The sequence below is a fragment of the Miniopterus natalensis genome, chromosome 6 (assembly GCF_054644295.1).
Source record: "Miniopterus natalensis isolate mMinNat1 chromosome 6, mMinNat1.hap1, whole genome shotgun sequence".
Lineage (NCBI taxonomy): Eukaryota > Metazoa > Chordata > Mammalia > Chiroptera > Miniopteridae > Miniopterus > Miniopterus natalensis.
Genome location: NC_142086.1, coordinates 34,250,869 through 34,277,945, shown reverse-complemented (window position 1 = coordinate 34,277,945; position 27,077 = coordinate 34,250,869). Strand labels below are relative to the sequence as shown.

Genomic DNA, 27,077 nt, shown 5'->3' with positions numbered 1-27,077 from the left:
AAAAAAAGAAATGTCTTCCAATTATAGGGTATTTCACCTTGGTTAGAAAAGAGAAATGTTTTAAGAAACTGACTTTTATTCTTCTTCCAGTGTGTTCCAGAACACAATGCTTAAAATATTTTTTGGGCCCGGCCGGGCGTGGCTCAGCAGTTGAGCGGTTGACCTAGGATCCAGGCAATCAAGGTTCGATTCCCGGTCAGGGCACATGCCTGGGTTGTGGGCTCGATCAGTGACTCTCTCATCATTGATGTTTCTATCTCTCTCTGTCTCCTTTCCTCTCTCTGAAATCAATAAAGATATATTTTAAAAAATATATATATATATATATATATATTTGGTTTTATTTCACTGAGTATTAAGCATTGTTGTTGAAGTTGTGACATTGTCATCAAGCTCAACTTGCAAACTTGATTTTATTTTACATTTTACTATTAGACATTTTTAAAGTGAATTCAAATAACTAATTCAAATAACTAATTTTCATGACATTCCATTCAGTGTGCAAGAACATAAACTCATGATAAGAGCTAAATCACCATCTCACCAACCAGTGATCAGATCAACACCCTACCACACCATGCTGTGTCATAGAGGGATCTCGCTTTCTTTCACAATCTTCTTCAACAAGAGCCAAATCACAGTCCAGCTAGTTTACAGGTTCTGTCTTCCCACGAATCAATCCAAACAGTCTAACGGGATCATCATGAATGTTTTCCTCTGTTGCCTGGCTCTCTGGCGGGAAACTGTCCACCAGAGTCGTCTGCGAAACGCTGGCGTTCATTCCATGTAACAGCTCATCTTCATTCTTATCTGACATATACGTATTTTGTTTCCTGGGCTTTCTGTACTTTCCCTCATAGTTGTGATTCAGTGAAGCATAAAACATCTGTGCTTCATCGATTGTCTAAAAAGAAAGGCATGTTAATTTTTCATGGCAGCCCATTCTTTGATGACCTCTGGGAATTTCTAAGTCATATGAAAAGCAAGAAGCTTGCAGTCTGGGCTTCAGCTACCTGATTTTGCCAAATTTATCAGAATGATGATAAAAAAACAATAGTCAACTCAAGATATTTTAGTGGAAAACAGTGTTTACATGAACTTTTGTGTGTTCAGTTTTATTTCTTTCTTAAATCAAAATGTATATATATACATTTTAGATGGGCTCTTACCTGCCTTTACCTTAGGGAGCACTTGCCCTATGTTGTTCTTACCAGGTAACAATACTCCAATTTGTTAAACTGGGAACAAGCATAACAGGAAGGAATTTAACAAATCACAAGGTCTACGTTATAATTTAATAATTGGTCCTTTAATGGTATCCACTAAAGTCCCCAATTTGTCTACATTTTTGAAATTCAGAAGTATAAAAATGACAGTGTCCACTTATATGACTGGTATTTGGCAAGAATTACACTTCCCATCTTTCTCTGTTACTTTCCTCTTGCCTACCTATCCCTAGATCCCCTTTGAGCTCATTTTAGGTTGGCCTTCAAAACACTTATTTGCATCTAAGAGGGTCTGGTAGTCCTCTCCGGCCTAGAGCTGGGTCAGTACTAGACTAGGAAGAACCCGAGACTAGGGAAACTTGGGGAAGCAATAGGCTTAAAGGCAAGACCTTGAATTTGGTGCTGGAAAGCTGAGGATTGAATTCTGCCTCTGTAATGTACTAATCGTAGGATCTTGGGCTGTTTTTAAAAACTATTCTGAGCCTCAATTTTCTCGCTTATAAATGGAGAGTACCTAAATCATAGTGTTATGAGTATAGAGATAATATATGTGGAAGCTGTAACCACTGTCTAAAAGTAAGGTGCAGGATTATAATTATTAGAATTTATAGGCTAAAACTTTAGAACAGCCATTGAATAAACAAAAAAAATCCATATTATGGATTTACCTTTAAAGTTAGCCAAAATTGTAGCAACTTGTGAGGGCAGGGGAAGGAAGCAACATTTGGATTAAATGAACTCCTAATGAATCAGTAAGCATCGCCCTATTGCACTCATTTTCATGCTAAGAGTTAAATGTGTGATAGTTGCTACCAGGCAGCAGAGATGGTTCTATTTGCAACTTCTCTGGTATTTTTGCCTGACTTTTTATTCCTAAAATAATCTTTTCTGGAAAATTACAATAGCTGCCTAACTGATATCCTTGCTCTAGACTCTTCCCTCTGCCATTTAGCTTGTATACTATATTCAAATTATCTTCCTAAGGCACAACTTTCATATTTTCACCATTCAGCCTCCAAAATTTTGACCTATACTAAAGTCTGAATTTCATATCCTGACATTCAAGGTTTTCCATGCTTGATACTACTCTGCTGCATACACTCAGTATTTCAGGCAAACTGGACAATTCTTCATTTTCCTTTGGGGAATTCCTTTCCCTTACCTGGGCCTGGATTACAGTGCTGTACCACAAGCCCAGCACAGGACTGAGCATGTGGCCTAGGCTGGAACCAATCACACTATCTATGCCCCTGGCAACAGAAGTTGGCCCAAGAATAGATGACATGTGGTTTCAGCAGAGCCAATTATATGGCATGTTTGGAATTGATGTACAGATGCAGGAATAGAAAACATGCTGTTTCCTGGAGTTGGGAGGAAGAAAATTGGGGTCTCCCAGGGGCTTGCCAAGCCTCAATGGAAGAGCCTGTGGTAACAGAAGAGAATGAAGTCAGTAACAGAGGGAAGCAGAGAGGGAGGAGACAGGAAGAGAGCCCTCATATTCAGTGATCTCAAAAACAAAATACCCCTTACAACTCCCTGTCATGTGAGCCAGTGTTTTTCCTCTTATGCTAAAGAGGTTTAGATTGTGTTCCTGTACTGATAACTTAAAGATTCCCAATAATGTATACCTGGTCAACAATTGGCCAACTTTATCTAGTGCTGCAGAGTTCAGCAATGGTGATCCTGAGAAAGAACCACAAACTGTACGTGGCACAGTCACTTGTGCCTTACAGAGTGTTATTTCAGTCGAGTGCATGGGTGGAAAATATACAGCCAGAGGTAAACGAATGTGTATCTATGGAAAGAAATGGAAACAGTAGAGGAAAGTAAGAATTAGTTTAGGAATTAGAGAGATAAGCAAGTTGAAGTCAAGTTTTGCTGTTTTGTTTTTAAAAATATTGGGGTGATTTGTGCATATTGGTAAGTAAATAGTAATATTTAGTTTTCAAAAAGTGAGAAATGGAGACACATAATTTAATGTGCAAGATCTTGAAAGACACAGGAGAAATGGTCAAGAGCATAAGTAGTAGCATTAGCTTTGGAAAGGAGAGAGGGTGCTTCTGACACAGGGAAAGGAGAGATTGATGCAAGATTTTGACATGAAGATAAGAGAGAGGAGCAAGTGCACACTTGTTTCCCTCAAATTTTTTAGGATATGAGAATTCTTGTGGACTCATTTTATTATTGGGTTTCCTGATAAATTCTTCTTAGTTAATAGAAGATTGAGATACTGAAATTACAAGTTCTGAACAGTACACATGATTTTCAAGGGGTAAGGAACTTATTTCCATTTTTCTAACAGTCACTTCATCCGTCAAACTTTATGCATATCATAGATTCCTTATACTTTTGTAATTGATTATAGTAACAAAGTACATATTGTGGTAACAAACTTGGCAGTGTTTTGATGATAATCATCATTCTAATAAAATGGAATTGAGTAAATATAAAGAAATTACTTCTAATTCATGAAACTAAATTTGTGAGAAGGGTGTAATAGAATAAAAGCTAATCTCCTTAGAGTATCTTTAATCATATAATTTATAAAACAACAGACTTTAAAGACATTTTAAGGCTCTGCACAATTTTGACTTTAGTAAAAAGCAGATGTAGCTCAAACAAAGAAGGCTTGTTCAATTCATATCTATTAAATAGCAATTTCTATTCCAAATTCTGGGTTTTTTTACAGCTAAGGTGCTGTGAATCTCTACATTTCAGGTGGCCTGGTTATGTTTTAACCTTCTTTTAGAGGTTTTCTTTTTGTTAGCATGGATTTAGCAGGTCATATTATAACATGCAGTTTTTCATAGCTTCTATCTAAAAATACATTTTACAATTAATTGAATATCAGATGACAGATTTGACCATCAGAGGGCGACTATACATTTGCTTAAACCTTACCACATCTTGCTTTCTTAATAAAAATTTCAAGAATTTTTGACTGTGTAGGGAGCTCATATAAAGAAAAACAGAAAAATTCTACTTTATTGGGACGTTTCCAAGATGTGACCCATCTTAGGAAGGAGGATATTTTCTGTTAGGAGAGACTAAGTTTAGATTCTGTCTCCCCACCTAGTACCTGAGTGCTCTGGGGCAAGTTTTTCATCATTTTCAAGACTGTCAAATGGGAATAATAATGCTGCCCCCTCATAGCAATCTAAGAAGATAATGCATATAAAGCACATAATACAAGCCTGACACATCGCAACTGCATAGGAAATACTGGCCCTATGGCTGCTTCTAGACAGTAGCAAGAGTGCACATCATTGAAGAAACAAGATCTGGGAAGAGAAGGAATAAAAGTTGTTTTAACTGAAATTTATACTTCAGTAGCATGTAAATGGCTTTTGAGGAAGTCAGTGCTCTGTCTGAGGAGGCTGAGCTGACTGTGGTAGGAAAAGGAGAAGCTCTACATTTCTTCTTAGGTTTTTATACATTCTGCTTAAGCTCTTGCCCTGCCTATCCCTAATTAAGCTGTGTGTAAATAAATCTCTTTCTGTAAGACCAAAGTCATTGGAATTGTATTAAAGTTTACACTCATTTGCCTTGTGAAATAGAAGTATAGTCTTTTATATCTGGCTAATTTACCTTTTAACCAAAGGTCCGTTCTCGCTCTCCCTCTCCCTCTCCTTCTCCCTCTCTCTCTCTTTCTCTCTCCCTCTCCCCCCTCCTTCTCTTTTTCTCTCCCCCCTCTCCATAAATTCCTAACACCTAGGCCTTGCGAGCCTTATCTATGTGCCAACTTTCATATTTATCTCTGTGACACACACAATTCTTTTCAATCTAAAAGTAAAAGCTTAAATTGACTATTTAGGAAGAGAATTCACTTTCCATTCAAATCTGTTACCTTTGAATTGTACATAATTTGGACTCTGAATGTGGGTCTGAGTAGCGTTTACTTGCCTTTGAGTTTTCCTTTAGACCTCAGGTCCTAGAACTTGACACATTTGCCGCAAAATTTCTATCACCTGCTCTAGTTGTGCATCAAGAATGCGCTCCCTCTCTGCTCTTGAAACCTGCAGCTGTGCTGTGATCTAGACGAGACCCTTGATAGGGAAAACAAAACTCACCTGCGCCGGGGGGGCAGCTTGCCGTTCATTCACAGACCTCTCTGGTCGGGCTTTCATTTGTTCATAGCAATTTTCATCCATCGGTTCTTGGGAGTTGAAAATATTATGATTGACAATGGAAAAACAAATTATGCTGGAACAAGTAAAAAATATGACCCAAACAACATTTAGCTGTAAATGAGAAACCCCCAAGAATCATTTAACTTGTCTTTTTCATGAAGGTGGAAAGAGGTAAGAAAGTACTAACTTTTCTCTGCAGGTCAGATAGTGAAGTCTTTTGCCCCATAGCATTAACAATAAGACAAAAGGATGTCACTTGGGGTAACGACTAGATCATAGTCCTTTTTTTAAATACCATTATAGGCCATGACAGTCTCAAACTACCATTTAGATGTTATAGAGATCCCATGAGCTAAATTTTGGGCTGTGTTCTCTTCAGTTTGATTGCAAATGATGTATACGCACATCACACCTGCATTGATGACTACAATTTGGTGATTTTCTCCATAAGTAAGAAGTTTTACTCAGAGGCATTCTGAACCCTACATCCTACTTTTGAAAAATAGAATTTAGGTTATCATTTTTGTTCCATAAATCAGTGACAGGACAGTGCAGCCAGGCTGTTCTGAAGGCAGGCTGTCTGAGGCTGACTCTAATACTTGGAGTTTTTGTGCAGTATCACCAGCCAGCAGGCCTGTACTCATTTCACCCCGTGGGGACAAGCTACCTGGGTTGCAGTTTCAATCCTGGGCTCATGTGGGAGGCAACCAATCTATGTGTCTCACTTGCATGGATGTTTCTCTCTCTCAGTCTCTCTCTCTCAAACTCTCTCTCTCTCTTCCTCCTCTGCCTCCTTCCCTCCCTTCCACTCTCTCTAAAAAGAAATGGAAAAAATATCCTCAGGTTAGGATTTTTAAAAATTTAAATAAATATGTAAATAAGTAAACAAATAAATTAAATGCAGAGGAAAGAGAGTTAGTGACTGGTAGAATGGCCAGTAACATGTGAACGGCCCCAATTTGACCCCATAGAAAAAAAGATATATTTATTATAATACAAGGTACCTCATAATTATGCAGCCCTTTCTGAAAACAACACTAAAGAAAGGGTCCATAGAGTGATATTTCTCAAAGCATATAGTTCATGGAAAACATGCACTAGAATCACCTGGAAGGTGTGTTAAATAGCAGATTCCTGGGCCCTATCCTGGGCCTCCTACATCAGAACCTGTGGGGGTAACCCTGTGCTCACTTAGATATGGAAATTAGAGATATGGTGGCTTCAAGCAACCAGAATACATAATAAATGAAGTCCTCAAATCTAATAGGGGACCACCACAATCCTGCAAGGTGAAACAGGGGGGGAAATTCATTTTAATAGTTCATTACTGAAAAACAGTTCCTAATCCTCAGATTGCAGAGATCAGAAGGCACGTTACAATGGAGGAAAGACAACAATGATATAAGCTCTTGAATCCTATAAAACTCTCACATTTCTAACTTTAGGAGAATTCCACGCTATTTTGATATACAGAGATCCATATCAATTTAGTCCATTCCTGGACATCTCTGGGCTCGAGACTCAGAGACCCACAGGAGTGAAGCCCAATTCTCTTGTCATGAATTAAGTGAATTGCTTGCAGGGCAAGGATGGGCTTAATGCTCACATCACCCTCCTGCCTCCTCTCATCAGAGCTCTGGGATCAGATCACAGGTGTCTGTTTTGAGGAATATAGAGTGTTTTGTTTTGGAGCGGTTGGGATGTTTCAAATAATAAGGGATGTCGGGAATTGATGAGTACCTGTCACATAAGAACAAAAATATATAACCCACTCAGTGATGATTTAGCTCTTCTTTTTCCCTACTTGCCATGAAAATAGCCCCAGGTTCTCTAACTTACAAAGAACAAGTTAACATAAGGGAAACCAGAAAACGTATTTATTATTCCAGATATTTCACTGTAGTTTTGCTTTTGTATGCTGTGCATAAAGTACTGTTTCCCTGGGTGGGCCACTTTCTGTTCTAGAAATAGTATTCGTAGAATTCTGTGTGTCAGAATTCACGGTAATAGGCTCTTCCTGTGTTCTCATCACTACTAGACTGAAATGGAGAGCACATAGAAAACAGGATGTTAATTTACAACAAATGTTGAGATAAAATTTATAAAGTGTGGCTTTGGGAATACATAGTAAATGATATGCTAAACATTCTTGAATTTATGGTTATCATTGAGATATTTAAATGTGATTGTGACAAAAAATAAGCCACCTCAAATTCTTTGTGGAATTAAGTGTGTGTGGCGGGGTGAGTATTAATTTATAAGTAAATTAATTTCTGAAAAAATTAAAACTTACCTGGAACCACATTATCTAAGTTACCATAAATTGGTGTGTCTTCAATATAATAGTCATCCTCCCTATAAGAAGGAAAAATAATTTATTTTATTAGAATCCATTTTCCACATAGTTCTTAACTAATTCCTCAGTTAAATTCGATGCTGGGTAAACTATTGTTCTTATTCAGCCTTGGCCAGCCAAGGTCGACACGTTTATGTGCGAGTGAGTGAATGCAGGAGTGCAAGCAAGCCTGCATCCGTGGGTTGTATCCATTTGAAAAGTTAATTTTGGGGGCCTTCTTTCAGGGAATAATGATAAGAGGTACTTATTTAGCACTTACTGTTGTCAGATGCTACTGGAAGGGTATTTTATATATTCATGTATTTAACCCTTACAACAATTGGAAAAATAGGCACTACAACATCCCTATTTTAAGGTAAGGAATCTAAGGCACAGAGAGGTCATAGATTTGCTGAAGGTCTAAGAGTAGTAAGTGGCAGAGCTGGGATTAGAGCCTTGATTACCTGTGTTCTTAACTATACATTGTACTGCCTGCTTATTTGCCCAGACTTTCACTCTGAGCAATCCCCTAAAACTATATTTACTAAGTAAATATTCATTGACAAGGATGTTTAAAAAATAAAAGGCCAAAGAAATATTGGCAGATTCAATGAAATGATTGATTACCTATTACATCCAGGCGCTGTGCTGTTACATACATTATATCAAAGACCCAGAGAAATTCTGCCAAAATACTATTCTCAGTCCCCACTTTACAGATGAGAAGTCTGAGGTCAGAAAGATTAATGTATTTTCCCTAACGTTATGTGTGATGTCAGCAATAACCACCAGTTATGAAAGCTTTTCTTTACGCTGGTGCTCACTGAACCCTCAGATGCATTTTGTTTTTATCCCCACTGTGCATACAAGGAATCTGCAGCTCATATAGGTAAATTGTTCAAAGACACACAGACAGTAGCTGGCAGTGCTGCTCTGATTCTAAAACCCTGAATCCTATTTGCTCTTGATGTTTGTTTAAGTTCCCTTACAGCCTCTTCTGAGTAATCCTATTAGGATTATAGCAGACATCCCACCATTGGCACCAGACAGTAGAGATGGCCCTGGTGACCAGCTTTCACAATAGCAGTCTGGGAACAGAGACCTATCAGGCAGTGAGAGTGACATTTCATAAAAGAGTAGCAACTGCTTTAACTTTGAGATTAGATATCACAGAGAGCTGGAGGGAATTGCATCTGGGGAAAAAAAAGAACCCTTATCTCAAGGCATAACACCTATATTACTCACCGTGCTTCTGAAAGAATACAGAGTATATGTAAATAGCAAGTAGTTGTCCTTAAAAAATTACAGATCAAATGATACCTGGATAAAATGGTTTGAAAAGTCCAGATGCTGGCATGTATTTTGCTTATTTTATAACAAAGGAATTCATTCTTTCCATCGGTAATTCAATACAGCTTAATATTGGGGTATGGAGGAGACACTGCTCATGGTTTTCTCTGGCTATGCAGAGAATATAATAGCGAAAGGTGAAGAATTTTTAATAAGACAATCCATCTATTTTCCTAGCCCACACAGAGAGCAGATACAATCTGCAAATGATAAATCATGTCCAAAAAATGAACATCATTTCATTCATTATGAATGAAAATAAGATGTGATTTATAATGCAGTGCCCTGTGTCTACAGACAGGTCTCCAAAGATTAATCATCTCAAATAAAAAAATATTCAGAAGCAGTTGCCTAACAAATTAAAAAAAACAAATCTATGTATTTTCTTATCAATTCCAAATAGCTTCAGCCTATTGCAAATATCTAATAAACTTCAAGCACAAGTGTTTGGCAGTGTTTTATGTGGAAGATGAATTGCTATTGAAAGTAAATTATATCCCAGAGGCCTGTGCACCTCTGAGTTTTGGTCAGATCAGACTGTCCATTGTTCAGAACATGTCTAAAATAGTCCCCTAACCAATAAGCATATACCATGACATTTCATAAAATTTAATGACATTCTAAAATTTAAAATTGTCTTTTACTAGGGCCCAAATTTTCTATTTTCACATGTATTTTCTCTAGTTTACATTTTAAAATTGTTAAGTCCTTTCAGAAAAACATCTCAATACTTTATTATTTAAGTAGATTAAATAAATTCAATTTTTAAAAAATATCATTACTTCTTCCTGACTGACCTTGGGCATAAGTTCTCTGAGTGTAACTTTCTTATTTATAAATCAAGAATATTAAACTATTTAATACCCATTGTTCTGTTCAGTTCTATAATTCTATGATATAAATGTAGGGTTCCAATATTCAAATAAAAATGAAAGATATTTCTACCAAACTAAATCAAGCTATTTTAAGGGGCTGGAAAGTTGTCAGATTGAGGAACGAGCAAGCTGAGGGGTCTATCAGAGCTGGTTTGGGTGTTAACTTGATTGCTTCATAGATATTTCTTTGTTTAGGCAGATATATGTTTGGGCTCCATGAGGGTATAAATGTTATTTAAAGCCATGGGTCATTTTGGCTCCCAAAGTACATAATCAGATATAGACAAGTTGTGAAGTATATTCATAAATGTGTGTGAATTAACATGCCAACCACTTTTTATAGATAAAATATGCATTGCATAATCAAATTTTGCCTAAGTGGAGATTCATTACAATAGATTATTAAATCCTTGAGGGAATCTGCATCTTTCCAACTTTGTGTGCCTATTGTCTAGCAAAGTTCTTATTTGTTCAATGAACGTTATTAAATAAATGAATGGGGTGAGAAGAGATTAACCAAAGAATTTATATGCATGTATGCATAGCCCTTGGATATAGACAATAGTGCCATGAAGGCCTGGGGAGGGGGCAGGAGCAGGGTGGAGGAGGTCGATAGGGGAAAAAGGGTGGACATCTGTAATACTTTCAAATATAAAGATATATTAGATAAAGATGATAGATAGATAGATAGATAGATAGATAGATAGATAGATAGATAGATAGATGATAGATAGATAGATAGATGATAGATAGATAGATAGATAGATAGATAGATAGATAGATAGATGATAGATAGATGATAGATGATGATAGATAGATAGATGATAGATGATAGATAGATGATAGATGATAGATAGATAGATAGATAGATAGATAGATAGATAGATAGATAGATAGATAGATAGATAGATAGATAGATGATAGATAGATAGATAGATAGATAGATAGATAGATAGATAGATAGATGATAGATAGATAGATGATAGATAGATAGATAGATAGATAGATAGATAGATAGATAGATAGATAGATGATAGATAGATAGATGATAGATGATGATAGATAGATAGATGATAGATGATAGATAGATGATAGATGATGATAGATAGATAGATAGATAGATAGATAGATAGATAGATAGATAGATAGATAGATGATAGATGATGATAGATAGATAGATAGATAGATAGATAGATAGATGATAGATAGATAGATAGATAGATAGATAGATAGATAGATAGATAGATAGATGATAGATGATAGATAGATGATAGATGATGATAGATAGATAGATAGATAGATAGATAGATAGATAGATAGATAGATAGATAGATGATAAAAGAACCAGCCTCTTTTCTGCATTTGCCGTGCAGCTAAGAGCCTGCTTACTTTTAGATGGGTATTTTACCAAGTTCCCCTTTTGACTTACCATCTTCATCTACAAACTACCAACCCAGTATTTAGCAAAATGTTCAAATTGAAAGACCTTCTATCATATTGCATCTTAATTGTTCTTCAAATGACAAGTATCAAATCAATCCTCAGATTAATTTATACATAGCTATGTAAGATTTTCTTTGTTACATTGTTACAACCAAGTCAGCAAATTACTCTCCATTTGAGCGAATGACTTGAAAATTTTCTCATGTATAGAATCCAAGGTTAAGAGTACTCATAAAAATGAGTGTGTGTGTGTGTGTGTGTGTGTGTGAATCTGCCTGCAGCATAGATCCTGAATCTGCCAGAGACATTTCCACAGGAAGAAAAAGAAAAAAAAGACCTTTTAGAGGTCAACAGAAAGCTTATATAATATTCTACCTAGTGAGAAAGCTGTGTTTTTGAAAGACCTTTCAGCCTTTCCTTCTACCATTTCAGAAAGGACTCAAGGAAGTTCTTTACATTTAGATTTTTTTTAATCCCCAAAGAGAAAGCTCCAATCTAATGACACATTTGGGTCAGAATATACTAAGAAAATGAAACTTCTTTACTATAACTCACACCATAAACCTTTTATATATAAAAAAAGTATTATACTATACAATTTCCCTGCAACTAGCTCAAAAAGTATGAAAGAGAGTAAGTTATAACTGCATATTATTTTAGAGTTGATTGAGCACACTTTTCTAGTGATTGACATTATCCTTAAAAACAGCATACCAAGAAGCATCCTAGTCAATGTTTGTGTGTAAACATACCTTAAATTTTATTAGGTATTGCCAGATTTCTTTTTACCCTGGATTCTTAAGGCCTACAAAATTTTATACATAATTAGACTGCATTCTTGCAATCTGCTCTGAATTATAACCTAGGATATTTCCTCTTGAAATTGATGATAATTCTGTAGATAAGAGTTTAGAATCCCATTTCGTTCTTTATCCAGCTCTATTATTGACTCAGGATGTGTAAGTAACTAGGGCAGATAGTAATGCTATAGCTTTTAATTTTCAGATGGGAGTAAAAGTAATTAAAACTCACTTTAAATTTTATTGTTAACCCAAATACAATATCCTTGAGCCAGACCTACAAGCAATATAGCACTTGTTACTTTCCCTTATTAATTAGGAATCACAATACATAACTCATTTCTACATACCTAGTAATGTAGTCCTCAGAGTACCTGTATATTTTACCTGAAAGATATTCAAAACAGACAAATTAAAATACATTTGTTATATCTTCTAAAGAGGGTTGTGAGGGGAGCTTAGCATCAATGTCAGCTAATGTCTTTAATTAAACCATTTGGCCACCACTGTTTGAAATAGAGATAAAGAGCATGTCTGATTTGGGCCAATCACAGTCCATATTCTCTCTTACTAATTTGGAATCAAAACACGGTGCAGCAGAAAAAAGGAAATGTTAAAATAAAAATTAGAGCAGAATTGAATGAAATTGAATAAAAAGACTACACAAAACATTAATACACAAAGAGCTGGTTCTTTTAAAAGATTAATAAAGTTGACCCCTGGCTAGACTCACTAAGGAAAAAAGAAAATACTCATACAAACAAAATCAGAAGTAAAACAGGAGAAGTTCCCAGAGACATCACAGATATACAAAGAATTATACTGGAATACTATGAAAGACTACATGCCACTAAACTGAATAACCTAGAAAAAATGGATAAGTTGCTAGAAATATATGACCTTCCTAGACTGAATCATGAATAATTGGAAAATCTAAATAGACTGATCAACAGTGAGGAAATTGAAACAGCCATCAAAAACCTCCCAAAAAATAAAAGTCCAGGCCTAGATGGCTTCACTGGTGAATTCTACCAGACATAAGAAAAAGATTTGATACCCATCCTCCTTAAACTCTTTCAGAAATTTGAAGAAGAGGAGCTACTTCCTAACAGATGTTATGAGGCCAACATAACCCTGAAACCAAAACCTGGCAAGAATAACATTAAAAAAAAAACCCTACAGATCAATGTCTCTGATGAATACAGATGCAAATCAAATACAACAATACATTAAAAAAAATAATACATGACGCCCGGCCAGGTGTGGCTCAGCAGTTGAGCATTGATCTAGGCTCCAAGAGATTACAGTTCGATTCTCCGTCAGGGCACATGCCCAGGTTTCGGGCTCAGTTCCCAGTTGGGGGCGTGCAGGAGGCAGCCGATCAATGATTCTCTTATCATTGATGTTTCTCTCTCTCTCTCTCTTTCTCTCTCTCTCTCCCCCTTCCTCTCTCTAAAATCAATAAAGATATATTTAAAAATAATAATAACAATACATTACGATCAAGTGAATTCCAGGGCTGCAAAGATGACTCAGCATACACAAATCTATCAATGTAATACACACATTAACAAAAGAAAGGGTAAAAATCATACGATCTTATCAACAGATTCAGAAAAAACATTTGATAAGATACAACATCCATTTATGATGAAAATACTCAATAATATGGGTATAGAAGGAAAGGATCTACACATAATTGAGGCCACATATGACAAACCCTCACCTAAAATCATATTCAATGGTGAAAAACTGAAAGCTTTTCCTTTAAAATCAAGGAAAGGATGCCCACTCTCACCACTCTTATTCAGCATAGTTCTGGAAGTCCTAGCCAGACCAATCAAGCAAAAGAAAGAAATAAAAGGCATCCAAATAGGGAAGGAAGAAGTAAAAATGTCACTTTTTTGCAGATGACATGATTCTATATATGGAAAACCCTAAAGACTCAACCAAAAAACTATTAGAAACTATAAACAAATGCAGTACAGTTGCAGGATACAAAGTCAATGTACAAAAATCTACTACTTTCCTATTTACTAACAATGAAACTTCAGAAAAAAGACATGAAACAACAATTCGTTTTGCAATTGCAACAAAAAGAATAAAATACCTAGGAATAAGCTTAACAAAGGATGTAAAGGACTTAAATACTGAAAAATACAAAGCATTATTAAAAGAGATTGAAAAAGACAAAATTAAATGTAAAGATATTTCATGTTCATGGATTGGAAAAATCAACATAATTAAAATGGCCAAAGCAATAGTTTTCAGACTTAATGCAATCCTCATCAAAATCCCAATGTCATTTTTTAAAGAAATAGAATAAAAAAATAATCAGATTTGTATGGAGCCACAAAAGACCTCAAAAAGCCAAAGCAATCCTGAGAAAAAAGAACGAAGTCGGAGGTATCACACTACCTGACTTCAAATTAAATTACAGATATATGGTAATCAAAATAGCATGGTACTGGCAGAAAAACAGACACACAGACCAACGGAACAGAATTAAGAGCTCAGAAATAAAAGCACATGTACATGGGCAAATAATTTTTGTCAAAGGAGCCAAAAACACACAATGAAGAAAGAAAAGCTTCTTCAATAAATGGTGCTGGGAAAATTGGAAAGCCACATGCAAAAGAATTATACTAGATTACAGTTTGTCCCCAGGTACAAAAATTAATTCAAAATGGATTAAAGACCTAACTATAAGATCTGAAGTAATAAATTACATAGAGGAAAACATAGGTACTAAACTTACAGACTGTGGTTGTAAAGAACATTTTATGAATCTGACCCCAAAGACAAGAGAAGTAAAGGCAAAAATAAATGAATGGGACTGTATCAAATTAAAAAGCTTCTGCAGAGCAAAAGAAACCAACAACAAAACAAAAAGACTACCAAAAAAATGAGAGATGATATTTGCAAACAACACCTATGAAAAAGGGTTAATATCCAAAATATATAAAGAACTCATACAACTCAACACCAAACAAAAAAATCCAATTAAAAAATCGGCAGAGGACCTGAACAGACACCTCTCCCAAGACATAAAAATGGCCAACAGATATATGAAAAAATGTTCAACTTCACTAGCTATTAAGAAAATGCAAATAAAAACTACAATGAGATATCACCTCACACCTACTAGAATGACTACTACCAACAAGACAGGTAATAGCAAGTATTGGAGAGGTTGTGGAGAAAAGGGGACCATTATTCAGAGATGGTGGGAATGTAAACTGGTACAGCCACTATGGAAAACAGTATGGTGGTTCCTCAAAAAGTTAAAAATAAAGTTACCATATGACCTATCAATTCCTCTTCTGGGTACGTATCCAAAAGCATTTATTCGCAAAGATATATGCACCCCCATGTTCATTGCAACATTATTCACGGTGGCCAAGACATGGAGACAAACAAAGTGTCCTTTGATAGTGGATTGGATAAAGAGATGTGGTACATGTATACTATTGACTACTACTTACCCATAAGAAAAGGTGAAATACTGTCATTTGTGACAATATGGGTGGACCTTGAGAATATTATGCTAAACAAAGTAAATCAGAAAAAACTAAAAGCCATATGATTTCACTCATATGTGGGATATAAAACTGAAACTCAGCCCGGTCAGGCTTGGCTCAGCGGTTGAGCGTCAGCCTAGGATCCAGGCGACCAGGGTTCGATTCCCAGGCAGGGCACATGCCCGGGTTGCGGGCTCCATCCCCAGTGGGGGGCGTGCAGGAGGCAGCCGATCAATGACTCTCTCATCATTGATGTTTCTCTCTCTCTCTCCCTCTCCTTTCCTCTCTCTGAAATCAATAAAGATATATTAAAATAAATAAATAAAATAAAACTGAAACTCACAGACACAGGCAACAGCATGGTGGTTATAAGAGGGAAGTTGTTGGGGAGGTAGTAAAGGGTAAAGGGGGACAAATATATGGTGACAGAAGATGATGTGACTTTGGATGGTGGGCACAGAATGCAATATACAGATCATGTATCATAAAAATGTACACTTGGAACCTATATGATCTTATTAACCAAGTCATCCCAATACATTGAATAAAAAATAACAACAATAAAATGGCTTTTAGAAGAAGCAGAGCTCTGACGGAGGATTGTAAAACCAGGAAAAAATTATGTGCCCGTTCTCAGAAAGTAACCCACTGTTGAACCTTGAAGGTGCTGGTTCAAAGGCAAATAAAAGAAATATTTTTATTTAAAATTAAATATGTGTTTTCAAAATTGAAAAAATAGTTTCAAGAATTTCTTTTTCTTTTTTTTAGTGAAAGGCATTAATAATGAATTATTGAGTGGCATTAAAGCAAATTCAGAGTACGGTTTTAATAATTAAGATCAATGCAGTGGTATTATGCCCCTATACTGGATGGAGCATCGTCCATACACCAAAAGGTAGTGAGTTTCATTCCTGGTCCTAGGTTGCAGGTTAGATCCCCGTTCTGGGCATGGAGGGTGACCAACCGATGTTTTCTCTCACATTGATGTTTCCTTCCCTCTCTCCCTTTCTCTCTTTCTCTCTCTCTCTCTCTCTCTCTCTCTCCCCCTTTCTGAAATCAATAAACACAACCTTGAGTGAGGATTAAAAAAAATATATCAATATAATGAAGAAGTGTGTATTATCTGTTCATCAATAAATTTTTGTTGATGTTGAACTGGGTGAATAAATATGATATGATATTTATTGTATTTTGATTATATATTTAATCTAAAATTAAATAAAAGCCAAAATCCTGCAGAAGTTATTCCTATAAAAATGAAGCCTGGTGTTATCTGAGTCTCTCACAATGACTCAGACACAACAATAACCAAACAGTGATCTTTCAGCTTTAACATGTGAAAAGCACTGTGCGTTTCTAAGGAACCAGCACAAACATTTCCAAATCATCGAATGAGTCTCCAAACTACAAAGATTATACTTAGGTAGATTTAAGTGCAACAAAGTTAGGTTATTCTCCGGAGAGGTCATTAGCTCCTGGAGAAACATTACCGGGACAACATTAAAATCACTACATTGGGGAATGAAATGGACACGTCACAGGTCAATGTGTGTGGAATGATTCTGTGAAGGACCAAATGTGGAAAGTTTTCACAAAGCCAAGCAGCTGTGGGACCAAAATGGTGACTGTAGTCCATTGGGATGTATCCAAAATACTCTTTATCGAGCCCCCAGGAAATGCCCTCCCGTGAGCTGCATATAAAAGATGCAGTTGTTTCCAACTACCTTCAGATTAGCCTTGTCAATATGAAAGCACGTAGATCAGGGAGAAGCACCTGCTGTTGCACAAAACCACAGTTAATGGGAGCCCAACACAATCAGAAGGCTTGAGAAACAATGTCAATGAGCATAAGAATAAAAACTAGTTAATAGATCAGAAAAATGTAAACTGGAAAATAGAAAGTATATGCTGAATTTTTTTGATATGACAGAAATGTTTATACTCAGGTCATCAATAATTATTCAGATTTGCCTAGAATTAAAGTACATCTACAAGAATAGCCTGATGTATCATGGAACAAATTCAAAGTAAGAAATCAGCAGACACTGGATTTAGGTAGCAGTTCTTCGATGCAGCTGCCATGTGACAACATGCAAATCACCTTAAAACTCTGATTCTCAGTTTATCCATCAGGAATAACAATGCGTGTGTCAGGCAAGCAGATGTAGAAGACAAGTAAAAAAATTTTTGTAAAAACATCACAGAAAATGACAAAGTTGGTTTTTAATATTATACATTCTAAATCTAAATCATATAACAAGCCACAATTTAATTGTGCTGATTTGAATTGGGAAGTTTTTCATTAAAATGGGTTAGTTGAAAACAACTGATATAATTAAGATGCTATTTTAAAGGTAAAATATTTATAAGTAAAGCTTGATTTAGAATGAAATAACCAAACCTCGCCTTCAGCAGGAGGGATTGTCACCATCTGAGTGTTAAATTGAAAAAAAAAAAAAGATAAAAAATAAAGACTGTGAAAAGAAAAATACAGAGTGGCATTGCTTAAATAGAATATGAAAAAACAGGTGTGGAGTAAAACTATTTCCCCGAACAAGCTAAAAGATCCTGCGGCTTTTCCAGTGGAGGTGGTTGGAGTATGAACGTTGGGCCCTGGAAAGCATGCTGACGGCATGTGTAAGAGAACAGCTCTCTGGGAAGGAAATGCAGTTGGTGTATTATCACCAGGGAAAAGCAAAGCAGAGCTTTAGACCAAAAGCTTTGTGGGAACAAGGAAGTAGAAGCAATTAGGTAAAGGATACAAAACAATAATGTGATGCTAAGGTAAAAGGAAAGAAAACTAAAACAATGTGAAGGAAAAAAAAAAAACAGGTAACAAATGGTATATGGCAGGACCAGCTACATTGAAGAAGCCCCCGGAGGGGACTCAAAAGCAAAGTTGAAGGACAGCACTGCACTCCACGCGACTCTCCCGATTTAAATGTGCCCTCTGGAGCTGGATGCTCAGGACTTGAGTGGTTTTAGTTTTACAACACTTACTCTAAGAAGTAGGGTAGATGTGACCTCCTTCAGCAGGGGAGCAGCAATCAAAAGCCTCGAGGCTACAGCTAAGGAGAAAGGTCAGCGAGCTCAGGCTCCCGAAAAGGGCTCCCTCTGTCACCAGGGCTCGGAAGTTTCTTTACAAGTAACTGGAATGACTTGAAAGCTACCGCATCATCACAGTGATAATCAGTAAGACAAAAAAGCAGTTTTTATTTTGCATAAAGCAGTTCCATTGGCAAGATTTTGTTAGAGAAGAGCTGGGTGAGTTTTCATAGGCCTCCCCTGTGATTCAGGTGCAAACACTTGGTTGTTTCGGGATCTTGGTTGAGAGGTGTGAGCCAGCATTTGCTTTTGTGTTTTCCCCTTCGTAGTGTTCGCCCTTCCTCACCTCCGTGTGCAATGCAGAGCAACAAGAAACAATAGCACGTGGCTGAAACTCTATAATAAAAATAGTTTTGATACATCTTTAATGTAAAAATGTGCCATAATTTTCTAGTGAATAAGACTTTGCTGTATCTACTGATAGGACTTTGATGTATGAGCAAACTGTGCACTTGTTTATCCTTCTCAAAAAGAGAAAAAAGGCTGAATATAGATTTTTTTTTTTTTGCTTTAAAAGAGGGGAAAAAATGAATGCAATCCCATCGGAGAAAAAGAAACAAACTTAATCCTCCTGAAGAACAGATTTGGACAAAATCACATAAAAATGAAAGATTTATTTTGCAGGGAAGAAAGAACTCCATTTCAAAGCTTCTACCTAGCACTGCTACAGAAAACCTCAAGGAGAGGCTTATCTTGTCTATCTGATTGAGCGTGTAGATATTATACTGCTGCTGGGATAGAGACTGTCTTTTGTAAACGATTTAATACACCAGCAGAACTTACTCACCCACTGTTTGCCAAGGTGGAGTCATATCTTGCAAGTTTCTTAACCACAAAAAATAACACAAAGATGCAAAAATAAGGTGGAGGGATTAGCTAAAGAACACATATGCATAGCCCATGGACACAGACTATAGTGTGGGGGGGGCCAAGGGAGCGGGCGGTGCAGGAGCTGGGTGGAGGCTGGCAAATGGGAGGCATCTGCAATAGTGTCAACAATAAAACAATTTAAATTAAAAAAAAAAGGTACATGAGGCCAGATACATGGACATGGCATTCCCAGACCAAGTGGCAGAAAAGCTGGCTGATGGGATGGAATCTCCTCTAGTCTGTCTGTCTAGCAGAAGCAAAGCAGGGAGGAATCAGCAAGAGGACCGGAGAGGAGTCAGTTTGCAGAGCTGAATCCCAAATCACCTGGAGCCTCTGGGTGCAAAGAAAGAGAGTTCTGTTTGCTCCTATGTAATAGAGAGGAAGGCAGCTACTACCTGATACTTGGGAAAAGATGTAGGGAGAAGCTGAGGAGGTTGGGGAGGGACAGCAGACAGAAAAAGGAGAGGGGGTGAGAATGAAGGGCATTCTTTCAGCATAAACAAACACTCCCCCAAGGCTCATCTTAGGTTTGCACGCTAACGAAGGGCAGGACCAGGGCTGTGTGCACCACCTAAGGAGGACACGTTGCATCTCAAGTAAATAATTTGCAACAGGCTAATGTTTACAACCATTTCCATGAAAGCCTACAGAAAACTCTCTAAAATGAAACTATGCGACTAAAAGGAACACAACAGTTATTGCTAAAATCCAGGGGATTGTACAGGCGTGTTAAAGAGAGATGGGGACAAGAAGTGAGATGGGAGCTGGAGGGCCCTAGAGAGTGTAGGAATGGTGGGAGCAGAGAAGCCAGGGGAACTCATGTTCACTGAAATAACAGACATTAACATTAAATGGGATAACATGCAGCCATAGTAACTCCTTAAATGTTTGTGAACTGAGGAAAGGAAGCACCGGGGCCACCAAGAATGGTGATACGGGGTGTATCCTGTCCAGGACTGACCTACTGAGTCCCTGCCACTGTGCTGACATACAGAAGTACCCCCTTATCTGTGGTTTCAGTTACCCATGGTCAACCTTGGTTCAAATATATTAAATAGGAAACTCCAGAAATAAATACATACGTTTTAAACTGCGTACTATTTTAAGTAGCACGATTAAATCTCGAGCTGTCCCGCTACGTCTCACCTGGGGTGGGAATCATCCCTTTGTCCAGCCCATCCACAATGCATACACTCCTTGCCCATTTCATTAGTCACTTAGTAGCCCTCTCGGTTATCAGATTGACTGTCATGGACTCACAGTGCTTGTGTTCAAGTAACCCTTATTTTATTGTAATTTTTCTCTTTCATTATTATTGTTGTTAACCCCTTATGGTGCTTAATATAAAAATTAAACATTATCATAGGTACATACATGTAAGAAAAAAACATAGTATATATAGGATTTGTTAACTGTCCACTTCAGGTATCCACTGGGAGTCTTGGAATGTATCCCCCTGGATAAGGAGGACTACTGTATCTATATAATCCTCACGAGAACCCTACAGTCTAAATGATATTACATCAATTTGTAGATAGGAAACTGAAACTCAAAGAATTTATACTACTTGTATAAGATCTCCAAGGTAAATATTAAAAGCAGAGTTCTAATTCAATGTCAGATTAGCTTAAAAGTCATGATGTTAAAAGCTGAGGGAACTGAAACTGACTTTTAAAAATACATTAATGAATGTAATTTATTATTTCCAGTTTTTTAAAAATGTTATTTCCCTCTATACTGCTTTTACGCAATAGATTCATTTATGGTATGACAGAGGAGGTAAGGGTTTGTAAAATTGAAAAGAAAAAATAAATCTGAGCATATTAAAAGCCTGCTGCTATCTTTTAGCAGTGGTCAATTAACCATTATAAGCAAATGATTCCCCAAAGGAGTTTGTATGGTGGCAACATGGTATGGATATGGGTAAATGAATTTCAGTGTACAAACTATCAAAAATGAGTTTTGGGTCCAACCAGGCATAGCTCAGCAGTTGAGTATCGACATAAGATCCAGGAGATCGAAGTTGGATCCCAGTCAGGGCACAGGCCTGGGCTACGGGCTCGATCCCCAGCTGGGGGCATGCAGGAGGCAGCCGATCAATGACTCTCTCATCACTGATATTTGTCTCTCTCTCTCCCTCCATTCCTCTCTCTAAAATCAATAAAGATATATATGTATATATATATTTTTTAATTGAGATTTGGAAAACCCACTTGTTCCCTGGCCCCACCCAAATCTCCAAATGATTGTCACGACAATCAGTGGAAGGGTGAAGCACTACTTCAGATGCTTATTGTTGTCCTGGTTTCCACCTTAAATTATTTCACCTCTGTAGTCTCAATTCATCTTCTGTAACTCAGGTGAAAATATTATCTGCAATCATAAACTATTTTAATAAAATTTAAAATATATTCATTTCGAGCTATTGTATAAAGAAAAGTGCTACTCTTAGCTCATTTTTTCTATAAAGGAAGGAAACTTTTTAAAGAAGATGTCTGATGTTGGGTCATTTGTGCATCTGATATAAACTTTGTTTGAAAAATATTTGATTTTAAAAGTAATTACTAAAATTGCTGCTAATGAGAATAACCAAAGAATTTATACACACATATGCATAATCCATGGACACAAGCAATAGTGTGGTGAAGGACTGGGGCAAGGCAGGTGCAGGGTGTAGGGGGTCAATGGGAAAAAGGGGGACATCTGTAATACTTTCAACAATAAAGATAAATTTAAAAAAATAAAAATATAAAAAATAAAATTGTTGCTAATGAAAGTGTTGCTTGCCTGGAATTTCATCTTAGGCATAGAAATGATATGATAGAGGTCCTGAAAGAGGGTAGGTTTTCTGGCTGAGGACTTTTGGTCAACAGTGCAAAAGCAGCATGTGCTGGTGGAAACCGTTGTGGACAGAGAATTAGAAAAACTGAACACTTTTCCTTGATTTTGCTGTTAAATAGATGTGAGACCTCAGCTATGCCACTTTCTTTTCTAGTGTCTCTTTTTTTTTTTTAAACCCACATGACAGTGATGCCTTCCCCCTCACATTTTACATTACTGTTATCAGCACCGAAGAGGACACTCCTAAGAGAATCCAGGACTTGCCCCAGAATCTGACCATTGTTCTAAATTAGCTTTATGCAATTTTTCTCGGTGACATGTGTCTAATTTAGTTTGGTTAACTTCATTTGATTTCTTTAGATCTGTTAAAAGAAAATGTATTTGCCCGGCCAGGCGTGGCTCAGCGGTTGAGCATCGACCTAGGATCCAGGCGATCAGGGTTCGATTCCCGGTTAGGGCACATGCCCGGGTTGTGGGCTCCATCAATGACTCTCTCATCATTGATGTTTCTATCTCTCTCTCTCCCTCTCCTTTCCTCTCTCTGAAATCAATAAAGATATATTAAAAAAAAGAAAAAAAGAAAATGTATTTATCTTTTATATTTGTTTATTATCACTTAAGTGTTCTGCCTCTAATAAGTTGTTGGTTCTAGAATATTAAGACCCCCTCCCAAAAATAGTTAAAATTTCATTTTTCCATCCAGCCACCCATCATCCATCCACACATCCATCCACCCATCCAATCCACTCATGCACTCATTGTACATATATTGAATGCCTACACTGCGCAAAGATTGTGCCAGTTGCTGGCCATTGCACTATTTCAACAATGCACATGAGGGTAAAATTCGTATGTTTAAAACTGCTGCTCAGTTTGTTGAAAAGAAAAGCTGACAGTGGCAAGTCCCCCAGACTCTGAGAGTGTTTAAAAACAAGCCCATGGCTCAGTTCTCTTCTGTCCCAAAAGAGCCTTCTGCCCCTTGAAGGCCCTGACAGATGCTGAGAAGTTGGAGCAGGATTGAGTGGAACCTTAAAGAGCTAGTCTTCAATTTTTTCATCATGTATCAGAGGGAATCTTTATGGCTGTTCCAGAATAGACTAACTCTATAGGTTGTTCAACTGGTGAGAGACAGATAGGTTTTATCAGGACAATCTCTTCCTACTCTATACCTTAAGGCAGAGATAAAGTTAAGATTGGGAGTCTTTTACGTTCATTTCTTAATGTGACTGCATTCTTAAATTAAGAGAACCCTTAGGGTAAAAAATGTATCAAATAGATTTTCTACAGAAAAAAATATCCTGTTGGATAACATTTTATAAAATTGTCTTCTTCTGTAGGTTTTGCAGTGAATCGTTTTCCATTCAAGCAGGTCCCATACAGCTATTTCTCAAAATGTCTTACCTTGTCGCTGCTTTTCCACATAGTGGGAAACATTGAAGATGAGCGATAGAACCAGAGCTAAAACCAAGGAGGCTATAATTGCCCAGACATAAAACTGGCATTCAGAGTTTCCTGCAAAGCAAAGCAAACATGACCTTAATATAGGTACTGGACTTATTGGGGGAATCACTTCGTAAATTATATAAATGTCTAATGGCTACGCTGTTCATCTTACACTAATATAATATTGAATGTGAACTGTAATTAAGTAAGTAAACAAATAAAATGTGCTGTCAAATAAAACAATATATAGTAGCTACTCTCTATTTGTTTTGAACTGGGTATTTCCACAGTTAAAACTACTGGATTTATTTACAATGAAAGACAAATCCTCCGCTAAGAAATTAATTAACATTGAAAGCCAAAGGCTTTTTACAGATTTCAAAATGGGTATTGGTGAAGGTCCCTGAATTCAGCATGGGCAAAAAGAAGATTCTTAGTGTTAATGGCATGGAAGACATTTTTAGTCCAGCTACTAAAATTTGACAACTGGTGACTGACTATAAAAACTTTGGTTCAAAATCAAGAACATCCAAACTACCCAAAATCATAATTTTCTATACTTCTGCCCCTTCTTTCATCCTCAGACTATAATCATACTTGCTTTCATTATTTACTGAAAATGACTTACTCTCTTCTATTTTCCCCAGTAGTATAGGATACTGTGTGTTGGGATAAAACAATAGTTCTGGAATCACAGTAACCCAGTTTTGTCAACACTGGCCATACGGAACTTTTCTCATGTTTTAGATCCCCATGAATGGAGAGTAGATTATGCTTCCCTTTCTCATCTGTGAAGGCTTCTTTTTTCATTCCTGAGCCATAAAGGGGGTTCTGTGGGATATTGCCTATCAGTTGCCCTTGATTATTTATGGCAATCTTTACACATATGAGTGACTATTAAGATAATTAGCTTAATTTTATGTATTTATAATATAATATATAGTATACATAAATTATACAACTTACTATATTTAAAATCATTTATATCTATATAATATATAAATATATGTATATATTATATATTAGCTTAATTATCTATAGTAACCTAATATATATTATTTATTATATATTATAATATATATGAGCCCAATTTTATAGCCTTTATATTATAATATACATATATACAGTTAGGCTAATTATATTAGTAGTGATATACCCATATGAATGCTGAACCTAGAAAAGTAGCTTGTGATTCTACATTACTGTATATTTATGTATTCAACCAGTATTAATGAGATATCTCTTCTGTGCCAGGAACTATGCCCTATATCAGGGAATCAAAGATAAAGAAAACAGCATCTTGTCCTCCAGGAACTCCGTTTAGTTGGGGGTGGTGTGGGGGTGGGGGACATGGATGTGTAAACACACCATTAGAAATGCAATGTGTAAATAGCTACAACAGGGATCGTGTTCCTTCCAGGCACAACTCTCTGTGACTACCAAGAAAAAGAAACCATTTTAGGATCTTGTACCCTTTGGGACAGCATGGATGAAAAATTATGCCAAGTGAAATAAGCCAGGCAGAGAAAGACAAATATCACATGATCTCACTTATATGTGGAATCTAAAGAATATAATTAACTGATGAACAAAATAGATTCAGTAACATAGAAGCATGGAACAGACTGAGGGATCTCAGAGGGAAGGTGGGCGCAGAGAGATTAACCAAAGAATTTATATGTATGTATGCATAACCCATGGACACAGACTATGGTGTGGTGGAGGCTTGCGGTGGGGAGGGGTGTGGGGTGGAAGGGGTCAATGGAGACAAAAAGGGACATCTGTAATATTTTGAACAATAAAAATAAATAAATAAATTAATTAATTTTTAAAAAAGGAAACCATTTTAGACCCTTTCAAAGAAATCTAAATAGTGACCTTAAACACAACAAAAAAGCAAGCAAACCCTTAACAGGAGGGAAATTTGTTTTGCTTCCCTAATCTGTCTTTAGATCATCCAATAAAGACTACCTAAACCCAAGTGTTCTTTGTGCTGCTCTATCTTTGTCTCAAATTTGACGTTTGAATTGCTAATTGTTTTCTTTGAATACTTGTTGACATTGCCTTGGTGGTTGAACTGCCCTAAGTAGTCCTGTGTATGTTAGTTGGCTTATTTATTTATTGGCATCATTTATTTTTAAATGAATATAAACATATAGATGATTAAATATATCAAATGTACATATGTATTTATGATATAGATGTACATATGCATATATGCATATAATTTGCATATCACTTATTCTTATATACACTGCTTTTGTTTGTATTAGTCGGTGGCTCATATAACACCAGCAAATCTTTCTGCTAATGTTTGCTACCTCCTCTTTAGTTTTGCACCACGTTAGATGTTCAAAGTACTGCAAGTTCCACAAAGAATAGGACGATTTCTGCCTCTACCCTGACGTGCCAGACATAGAGTATATGATTTATAAAAATGTTTCAAGAATTAATTAATACATTTTTCAAATATTAATTAATTAATAAATGGTAGGAAACTGTGTGGTTTTCTTTTCTTTAAGGGAATTTTTATACTTCAGAAAGTATAAGAAAATCGAGAAGACTGGAATAGTCTTTCATCTTCTGCAATAGACCTACCAATTAATTTGGTTAAAAACACTAAGGTTTGGAAGGGGCTAATTTATTCAACAAGAACATAATCTTGTAAATATTTACGAGACTTCTACAATAATATTTATAAACTATTTTAAATATAATAATAATTCTAGGTATTGTATGATGCTGCATATATTCCTAGAATTATTTATTTGGTATTTATGTTTAAAAACCACAAGTGCCTGCTGAGAGTAAATTTTAAAATTCCAGCAATACTAAAATACAAAATAACACATAAAGTCCTCTATTAAAACATAAATGCGACACTAATATTACACTAATTGGCCTTTAAAAAAAACTTAAGAGTGTGTTTGGGGGATTTTTACCATGCTAGTATGTTAATTTAAGTGGGTGCATGGAATTCCACAGTATTTGCTGTAATAGAATTCATCTACCCATTTCTCTAAGATGGATATACTAATGTTTTAAAATGTTTTTCTCCTATAAACAAAACGCAAGAAACTCCATTGTACAGACATTTTGCACATATGTGGGTTATTTGTAGAAGAGGTTCTTGAGAAT

General features: G+C 36.3%; 1 protein-coding gene across 1 annotated transcript in view; it reads right to left on the bottom strand.

Annotated features, from left to right (window-relative positions):
* Positions 1 to 426: 426 nt before the first annotated feature.
* TRAT1 (T cell receptor associated transmembrane adaptor 1) overlaps positions 427 to 27,077 on the bottom strand; it is a 33,557-nt gene continuing 6,906 nt past the window's right edge. The window contains exons 2-6 of the mRNA XM_016195684.2: positions 23,898 to 24,008; positions 12,510 to 12,546; positions 7,650 to 7,711; positions 5,297 to 5,382; positions 427 to 904 (exon numbers count right to left, since the gene is read on the bottom strand). Of these exons, the coding sequence (XP_016051170.1) occupies positions 647 to 904; positions 5,297 to 5,382; positions 7,650 to 7,711; positions 12,510 to 12,546; positions 23,898 to 24,008 (554 nt within the window). The 3' untranslated portion in view covers positions 427 to 646. The remainder of the gene's footprint in view (positions 905 to 5,296; positions 5,383 to 7,649; positions 7,712 to 12,509; positions 12,547 to 23,897; positions 24,009 to 27,077) is intronic.